Source organism: Varroa destructor, unplaced genomic scaffold, assembly GCF_002443255.2.
Source record: "Varroa destructor unplaced genomic scaffold, Vdes_3.0 BEIS01000001.1, whole genome shotgun sequence".
In the NCBI taxonomy this organism is placed as follows: domain Eukaryota; kingdom Metazoa; phylum Arthropoda; class Arachnida; order Mesostigmata; family Varroidae; genus Varroa; species Varroa destructor.
In genome coordinates, this window is record NW_019211454.1 from 8,968,993 (window position 1) to 8,978,477 (window position 9,485).

The window sequence follows — 9,485 nt, forward strand, 5'->3', positions numbered from 1 at the left end:
TTTTATTTCTATTATTCAATTGCTGCAAAACTGTTCCTTTTGACGCAGTAGCTTCGCGTTTGGCATTTTGAAGTTAGTGTCAAGGAACTCGCAATGGATGTAGCTCAGGTCAGATTAAAACTATTTCATTTTATAAACTTTTATTGAACTTTTTAGAAGCAACGCATAGGTAGAAACACCGTATAAGCTTCAGGTTAAACTATACCTAGAATTCAACGATGCAGTACAATTACTTCCTGGCCAATTGAAGAAGCAGGTTTAGTAATTACATTTCAAAAACAGAAGATTTTGGACTTGTGCACCGAACTCCACTTATGAGAAAATGACCAAGATCTTCGAATTGTATTTTACGAATCTTTAAAATAGTACAGCAAATTTTTAAACGGGTAAGGAAACTACAAGTTCCAAATACAAGCATTCTAAGTTTTGTAAGTTCCGTATTTTTAGTATAAGTTTTGGACAAATCAATATTTTCAATTGCGCGACTTTAACATCAGTATGTTTCAGGCTAGCGTTTGAAGCTTGCACCTAAAAGGGCCCTGTAAACCGTCTGTAAAATGAGCTGCATTTTAAAACATCATGCTTAATATCAGAATTGACCTAGACAGTAAAGACACGTTATAGCTTAATTGTAGATTTTCCTTTTAATACGCTGTAGAGAAGTGTAACATACAGTTGAAGAATCATTAAATATTATTATCATCTCAGTTAGCTTTAGTGTCATGAGACTTCGATGAAAATAACCGTGATCATACAGCCAGTCGAAATAACTAGACTTAGCTATCCATTCTATGAGGTGGAGAATTCCGAGCTCCTCTGTTATCGTGATAGTCGGACTCGTTTTTGTCTTCGGCCTATATAAGTACTGAAGGCTTTTTGTTTCTTTTTGTCCTTCGTCATCATCATCCACGGATAATAATAATACAGACATTATATCACGTTCTACAGTTTCAATTGCCTATCACCATCTAGTTAATGGAAAAAAAACCCTTGTATTACTTAATATAAAGTATATCGCATGACTCTGTTCCCCTCATGACTTTGTTTATGGTGGGTTGGATAATCACACGGATCTATTAAACACCAGTTGCTTCGGGTGGTTACTCGCCAAACTATGTCTCTCTTACGGACATCATCGCTATTGTCTACCTTCTGCATTGTCTCTTTAATACGTATATACACATTATTAGGAGCTGTCAGGTTTGACTAGTAACTATGGGTCTATATATTTTATAAAAAGCAAAAAATAAGAAGAACGATTTCCTATTTAGGGCACTTAGTCATCCGCCTCGCGCTTGGGATATAGGCTTAAAACCATCATTAATGGCAATCTAAAAATCTCATTGAGTTTGCAGTTAATCTCTTAGTGTGATGGCCTTATATAGAAGTTGAAACACAAGTTCTGTTGTCGAAAAATGTCCCAAACTTATCCGTTCAACTCAATTCAATATTTGGTTTACGCTGTGCCTGGTCGTTGTATTATCGTACAGACATATTATTATATAATGCATGTCTACATAAAACGAATACAAATTTGCTTACAACAGAAAGACGGCAAATTCAGCCATGGACAAGTGGCGAGTAGATAATGGTTGGAAAACAAGTAATAAAGACATCATAAGCTTTTAGCAACAAGTTGTTGAAAACAAATGTTTTCATTAACCTAATTATTTTTCAAGTGTTAATTTGCTCAGCCTATTATTTTACTGTTACGAGTCGATTTAGTTCAGCGTGGAACATATATCTTTAAATGAGGCTGATGATATCCACATACTCACGACTGAGTAAACCTCATTTTTTTTTAGGCTCTAACATTACACAGAACAAACTTGTCTCTTTTATAATGTGGCTCCACTGTACTTAAAAAGGTGGTGGCGAGTATGGCCAGGCTGATTCAGTAGGGCTCCTACAGAAAAAAGCAAAGCAAGCTTGTTTTGGGATTAGCAACGGGGTTCACATAGCTGAATCGAATCCCTACTTTCGTCCTGAGCTTTCTATTTGTCTACAAAGGCTAGTTATCGGTATCTCTACATTCATTTACGAGACACAGATTTTGCTGCTTTGTCGTCGTCGTCGTCGTATATATTATCGGCCTAGCGTCTACCACATATCCCTTACAGTTTTTCCTTGACTTAGCATATGCCATTACCGAAATGATTGCCGTTTTCACATACTTATTTAACACAGTGGAGATACTAATAAGGTGAAAGGAGTCAAAAGGTTTCATATAGGTTAAACAAAAGGGTCACCAAAAGTAGCCTAGAAGATCACTACTTTACTTGATAATACTCATTAAAATCGCAAGATGACGAGTATAGCACTAAAGGACTATTAATTCTCAGCAGTGCCACAGGTATAAGCCCATTTCAACTGTGGTGTCATAACAACAAGGTAACGTTGTTCATTTCGCGAACCTCTAACCGATTGCAATATATATATCTGCTGCATAGTTTACTGCCCTTCCCCGTTTTCTCTGTATTATAATTACTAGGATTTTTGCTGTTTTTCAACGCAGGACTGTCGCGCCCGTTCGCGATCCTGAGACCGCACATTGAACTGGAGATCAATCATATTGTCATAAAACGGAAAACCCAGAGGTTGGTCTGGCGATCCAAGGCAGTAACCGATGTCACCTCCAAAGTTTGTTGAACTTTCCCCGTCAACATTCCTACTACCCCTTCCAGTCGTTGCACCAGAAGTCCTGGTAGAATCATTTGGTTGAGAAGAGTCACCAGATGATCGACTGCTGTCTGACGTTGACGACGACGACCCGCTTCCGGAACCACTCGGATAGATATTGCAGTCCTTCCCATCCCAACCGCTAGGGGGTACTGCCTCCTCAACCAGCTGGCCCATTAGCTGTACATAGAGTTCCTTTCGATGCTGGTATTCTTTCAGCTTTTCTAACACCTAAAATGATCAACATATATATATATATATATATATATAGCATTTACACCGCGATGGTGAAGAAAGTAGAACTTTAACAGCGACCAAATAGGTAAACACTTGCCATGGGGTCATATCTGTATATATATTATCAAACGCAACCAAGCTCTTAAAAACTAAAATCAAAGAATCATGTACATTCGTTATTTGTTAGAATGAACAGAAATTGTTTCACTTTTGTATATTTACCTGTTGAAGTTGATGATGTTGCCTTTCAAGAGCGGCTTCAACTTTAGCGTGACAGCGAACAGCATGAAGACGCTGACGAGCCGAACGGAACTCTGGCTGTAAACGCAACATATTCTCATAGCATATCTCGGATTTATTGTACTCTGCCAAAACAGCGTAGATATTACCTGCACAGTAAACAGATAAGTGAGTAAACTCAATCTATGAATAGCAAACAAACGCTGTTAGTACGCATCATTTTTCCCATCTGAAAAAAGCGCTTTGCCCTTTGCCCTCTTTCAGTTCTAGTTGGAGTCGGGCAAACCTTTATTTTCATATTCGTTCACCCAAAGAAATTGGTAAATGAGATGTAGAAAGGTAGGTAAAGCTGTTACCACTTACCAAGTGTAAAGTGACAAATGGCATTATCTGGCGCAATGTCAATAGCGGCATGAACGACAATGGCCGCTTCGTCACTTAATCTAGCCCGATGCAGGACATTCGCGAGGGAAATTAGCGCGACGTCTTTGACTTCATGCGGTGACACGTGCAACGCTCGACGGAGACACTCAACCGCTGCGTGTGCCGAACCCTTCTCACGCCAGTACAACGCCGCTAGGTTAAAGGCTGTCTGTTAGAGGTTCTCAACAAAAGCACAGAATATACAACCATGAATGAGGTGTCTTTTTGTCTTGCTTTCTGTTTGCAAAAAGTCAAATTAATATTTACTAGTGTTTTTGTGCTCGATATTCACAATAGCTAGTTGGTATAACTTGTGGTATGTGGGTATACTGTGCTTTACAGAGCTCCAAACACGGCGCAATCCTTCAGACAATATAAACTTTCTAACGGATGAGTTTGATGGGTATGTAAGATAATCCCTGCACCTGCATACAATGCAAACAGTGTAAAATTTATTATAATTTACTGCATTTTTTTAGGTGAGAAAATGCTTTGCAGTTTAAAAATCATTGAAGAATGTCATATCATTAAATGGGTCTTAAGCTGTACACGAAGTTTCTATAATACCACCTACCCAATTTGCTTCAGTGTTTAATAATTGGCTGATACGCCTGCCGAAGTAATCGAGATCTTCAACATCAGTGTTTACTCCTCCGGCAATTGCTTTATGGAGTCCCGTCTCCGGAACCATGGTAAGGTTTGCTCTCTCACGGACACCCTGCGCAATCAAAAAAAAAATGCAAAATAGAAAGAAGAGCAAGGAATGCTCAACTCTCGGAAGCGACACGGCGGCAGCGTGGCTGCTCAACGGGCGGGCCGGATATAGGCAAAAATGCACCTTTTTTTATGGTAGGCGTCACATGTGCAGGTAATTAAAATACTCGAATAACAAAGTTCAGCAGATGCTACGCAATTTATACTTTGCATAAGCCTGAATGGAATAAGTTTAGGAGAACTGCCCCATTTATCTACAAGGATCCGTTTGCACGATTAATTTACTAAATATTAATTATTATCGGATAACAGTAGACAATTTAGAAATACATGCGCAAATTAGTTCTATAAGATATTTTAATGACAACAGATTACTTTCCGGCGTTACTGCAATGGGGTCGTCAATAGATTATCCTACCATAAGATGTTCGAAGGCGTGCATACTAAAGTCGAGGTTCATATGCTGCGTACAATCCGGTTGCGGGTTCCATGACTCTAGGTCTGGGTTACCACCAGATCTTCGTCCCCCGGAAGGATTTTCTCTATTAGGTTGCAGACTACTTTCAAAGGGAACAACAGTAGAGACGTAGAGATCTAGCTCCGTTAACGGTATACCTGCAGCCTGAAATGAGGTAAATGATCACGTATATCAATTAAATTACATTAAGATGAGTTGGCTGTTCTCTGAAAGAAGCAGCTCTTTAAAAAAAAAAAAAAAGGATGAATTGAGAAACTAATTCTCAATTGATGATTAGTCAATTACAGTTAGTAGCGAAAGGTCACAACACCTGACAATCGGTGTCCTCTGCATATAGACGGTCTTCAGTATTTTCTGCTTCCTCTTCGCATCGATCAATTTCTTCCTAAAATAAATCGAAAGTTAATAATAAAAATCATGTATGTTTTTATTTTGACGCCTAATCACTGGGCCATCCACACGTCTTTGTGCCACTTATTACATGCGCGATATATTTATAGTGAAACGGTTCATTGGCTTATTTTAATGTATCTACATAACAAAAATTAAGGCTTCGGTAAACATTTCCACGTACCGCTAAGCCTCAGGGGAAATCATCTTTAGAGCTTCTAATTTCCTAATTGTGTCCAAATAATTGGTTAAAGCTTTTTACTCTATTCACGCCTTAGCCGCACCTAAGATGTCACTGTGCTCATGTAATGTTCGGACAGTTCTAATCAATTGAAAATTGCAAATAAAATAGGACAGGCAACGACAAGGCTATTTTAACAGGCCCGTTGTACCTTTCTCTGGAGCAGTTCCTTACGCAAAGCTTTCACATTTTCCAGCCTCTCTTCTTGTCTCTGGATGGTAGACAGGTCACCTGGAGACCGAAGCGCGAAGATAGACGGCGACTGGAGTTAAAGCAATTAAAGCGAAATTAGTCATATAGAACTCATTTAGGATAGCAAAGAGTTATATATATATATATATATATATATATATATATATATATATATATATATATATATATATATCATTGACGCCGGAATGGTGAAAAATGAATATAAGAGAAACGGTGAAATGAATATTCATTCGGTAAAACGAAAATGTTCTTTTTTTGTAATCAATATCACGCTAATTAATTTTCGGTTAATCAGCTCGGTGGGGTCGTATGTTTTTTGAGTTCACTCATAAGAACAATGTCAAAACAACTTGAGAATACGCCCTAAAACTCGAGCTTACCATCAGTTACCACTTTTTCATCAACCATTACATATTTCACAAATTATTGTGAGTTCTACAACAGCGTAAATATTAGTGCATAATTGTAACTGATCGACCTTTATCGATAATACCGAACTTTGTTTTGGTTGTAGTAAAAGTCATCATATGGATTGCTTTGTGTAACACGCCTTTCGAGGGTTTGTATGCACATGCGATATGTACAACGGTAATATTATGATATTTAATAGAAGTAACTGTGGTTTAAAAAAAAAATTGAACCTTCTATGACCGCAGCTCCATTTGGGATCAGCTTGAAATGCCCTCTAATAAAGAAAATAATTATAACAATGAATAGTACTTGTACATCAGCGAGAAAGATTCGCGGTTGATTTTAATTCAGCTGCCTTTTTTACCTGTGGCCGAATCTCCCCCTCGTCAGATGCTATCCAGTGCGAAATCCCATCGGCTCTCGGTCCGCAAAGCGCGAACACAGTAGCTGCGAAAGCCGTAGAAAACCCGAACGGGGTCATTCTGGCACTCACTTGCACCGCGCCAGTACTTAATTATCCATACGCTATCCTTATAACATTCGGATCCGCTGTTGGGGCGAAACCTCAAATATTGGGTAGGCACGGAGTTCGCAATTTCTGTTGATCCCCAAAGATGCAGGCCGATACATCGACACACGCTACAGCAGGCAAAATTTACCCCCTGTCCGCCACTGATCTACGCATAATTCAAATGGAGGTTTGGACCGCACTGCCAGCACCACACAGTCGATGGATGGAAACCGGCACGGCTCGATGGTTACCGCAAGTTCTTCGACCTACTTGATGGACATGAGTAGAGAAAAATAAGAGATGAAGCGCGCCGGAAGTTATAGTGAGTCCGCCTTGACAGCTACATGCAGAAGCGTTTACGAGAGGCGCTTTCGAACATTAGGCGTTCACGGGCGTTGTTTTCGTTCACAGGTTATGTACTTATTAAGAACAATGCCAGACATAAATAGATGCACAATCTCACAGGAACTTAGTTGCCAAATTTATTGTGCATCATACGTTTTTGCTGACGTTAGCTGTATGATTCTTCTCTAGCAACGGCAAACGTGAAGCATAGACAAAGCTGGATCTCTAATTGGCATGATACTTTGCTTTGTTTGTGGTACGCCTACTTGTTATGGATGCAGCCGCATCGCTGGCCATCGAATGATCATTAAAAGTGACTGTTTATACCATCAAGCGCTGCTCTTCACATCGACAACACGCAATGTAAGTTATGCCTCTGATTCGTCAGGTTGAGCAGTTTTTTTTTCATTTCTATTTCATTGATGTAGATATAGATAGATATACGCGCTAGCCAGAGAATTCATTTGGCAAGGGATCCGAAAGCGGTACTGGGCCAACACATTCAACGGCTTGACAATGTCAAAACCAGGACCGTTTCGCCGGGCACCAGCTATTCTTAAGCGGCGCACTCAGACGCTTTCGGCGCAAGTAACCGGTGGCGGAAACGGTCAAGCACGTGCCTTTTCGCATAGCAAAAAACCGATTGTCATTGAGGTGAAATTGCAAGATTCGCTTCAATACGGTGCGAGTGATGTCAACAATGTATCTACAAAAACGTCCGATGCCATCGGTACGTGTGCTACTTCAGCGGCAATTTCGGAGAATCATTCTCTATCGAAATTCGAAACATCAGGGACAACAGAACCAATCTCAGTGCTTAGCCAGAGCTCTAGTAATTTGCCTATAGATCATACTTCAGCTCTCAATAGTCTTGGAAACATGACTTGGTACACTGATAGGAGTACACTGCGGACATCCATGGAACAACAATCCGTTCGTGATGATGGTGGTGGTACACCGCAACATACAGCTGCGAAAAAAGAGTCAGCTTACGACGATGCTGAACTGGACGTCTGGGATATTGACATCAGCCCCGGCAAGGACCTCCGGCAGAAAGATTCGGTATCCACTCAAGTTGATTTTCCTAGCCGGGCCATGAGTGCGTTAACGCGCCGATTGCTCGAGCACTGCCATAATGTTTCACCAGTTCTAGCCACCCGAGCCGCGCGAGAAGACCTCATTGATAAGCTGGCCACAATCGTGGACGATGCGGCCACCTCAACCAAAGCAAGGTTTCTGCTCGAGCAAATTCTTGCATACAAATCAAGAATCGTCACCCATTCGTCATTTATGACCCGTCACTCCAAAGTACTTATGGAAATCTCCCCAAAAGCGTATCGCCACCTGAAAGTCGTTGGTGGAACGGGTCTATTAACTCTACCTTGTAAAGCTACCTTGCGAAATCGGTATCCCGAGGTTGCCTGCTCTCCCGCGCTTCCCTCTGAAAGCATTCGATTACCCGAAGAACAACAACATCAAACACAGCAGCAGGAGCAACCCCATCAGGTGCTCACAACCATAAGCACAGGTGGAGTCGGCGAGGAGCAGGTGGTCCTCGAAGTTTCTGAGAATCCGGTTATTGATGAGCTTCAAACGGGCGAAGCTGCTGAAACAGAGACCGTGGGAACAGTAGGAATACATGAGGTTGTCGGACAGACACCGACTTATTATTACGTGGTGCCTGGAGGTGAAGAATCAGTTTTACTATCGAACGTCATCATGGATCCTCATGTTGATCATGTAGGCGAGCCGACCTGAGTTTGGGGGAAGTGCGAACATCGTTCATCGCTGACGATTTCTGTTGCTTGCATAGGCATATCTGTGGGAATCAATGTAAGTGATAATATACAAATGTAGTAATGAATATATAACGCATAGTTTGTGTAACATAATAACAACATAATAAATTTGTTGGATGGTGCGATGTATCATTTAGCATTGGGAGAATTCTTTTTTTTTTTTTACTTTATTTAAAGCAAAATTACTTGGCTGCCGTTTGCCGTATGGCAATAATAATTTAGTAATCATTATCATGATTACTTGTAATTGAATTAAACTGGATCTTATGAACGGTAGTTTCATGCTTATATAAAACTATGTTTAGGGTGACCAGGGAAATCCTGAACCTTGTATCTAACGGCGGCATTAACCATATGCATTATAATAAACCAGCATAACGGTTTGCGCGACCAACAGTCTACGCAGTGTGCTAATTGTTTGCTGTTTAATTGACATTAAGAAAAATTCTGACTAAAATAATTATAAATTAAGAAATAGGCATCCCAAATAATGGTAATTCCCATGCTCTAGAGATATTTCTAGCAATAATTTCTGTTAAGTTTTGTTAGATTTATATTTAGTGTTGACTAAGCTAGGCCCAACAGTCACAGAACGTTTAAATGTTCAGTGGTAAATTTTCAAGAAACTTTCTAAGCTAAAATTTTGTTTGTCGTCGTATCGTGTTTCGTTAATTAACACTATACAAGTATTCACTCCAGTAAAATGGTTCAGGTAGTTGTTAACAAAGCTAATCTAATTAAGTTGAATGATTGTTTTTGAAATGATTATTATTTAATTTGTTAATGTTATATGTGTGATTTGAT

General features: G+C 39.9%; 3 protein-coding genes across 4 annotated transcripts in view; 2 read left to right on the forward strand and 1 right to left on the reverse strand.

Annotated features, from left to right (window-relative positions):
• Positions 1–625: 625 nt before the first annotated feature.
• Positions 626–6,819, reverse strand: LOC111242787 (tetratricopeptide repeat protein 17). The gene is made up of 8 exons (XM_022791800.2): positions 6,391–6,819; positions 5,554–5,664; positions 5,082–5,156; positions 4,712–4,915; positions 4,154–4,297; positions 3,520–3,748; positions 3,139–3,305; positions 626–2,910 (listed from the first exon to the last, which is right to left on the reverse strand). Exons 1-8 carry the CDS (start codon positions 6,505–6,507, stop codon positions 2,488–2,490), a joined length of 1,470 nt encoding a protein of 489 aa, XP_022647535.1. The 5' UTR covers positions 6,508–6,819; the 3' UTR covers positions 626–2,487.
• Positions 6,820–7,108: 289 nt separating this feature from the next.
• The window catches only part of LOC111244368 (uncharacterized), a 4,927-nt gene continuing 2,550 nt past the window's right edge, over positions 7,109–9,485 (forward strand). Inside the window, exon 1 of one of the 2 annotated variants that reach the window (XM_022791801.2) lies at positions 7,109–7,245. Coding sequence is in view for 1 of the 2 variants with exons in the window: in XM_086977716.1 (XP_086833842.1) it covers positions 7,183–7,245 (63 nt within the window). In the remaining variant the exon portion in view is untranslated. The remainder of the gene's footprint in view (positions 7,246–9,485) is intronic. The other variant, XM_086977716.1, reaches the window with a different exon arrangement.
• Positions 7,252–9,485, forward strand: part of LOC111243528 (uncharacterized) — a 2,866-nt gene continuing 632 nt past the window's right edge. Inside the window, exon 1 of the mRNA XM_022789667.2 lies at positions 7,252–8,715. Coding sequence (XP_022645402.1) covers positions 7,399–8,640 — 1,242 coding nt within the window. The 5' untranslated portion in view covers positions 7,252–7,398 and the 3' untranslated portion in view covers positions 8,641–8,715. The remainder of the gene's footprint in view (positions 8,716–9,485) is intronic.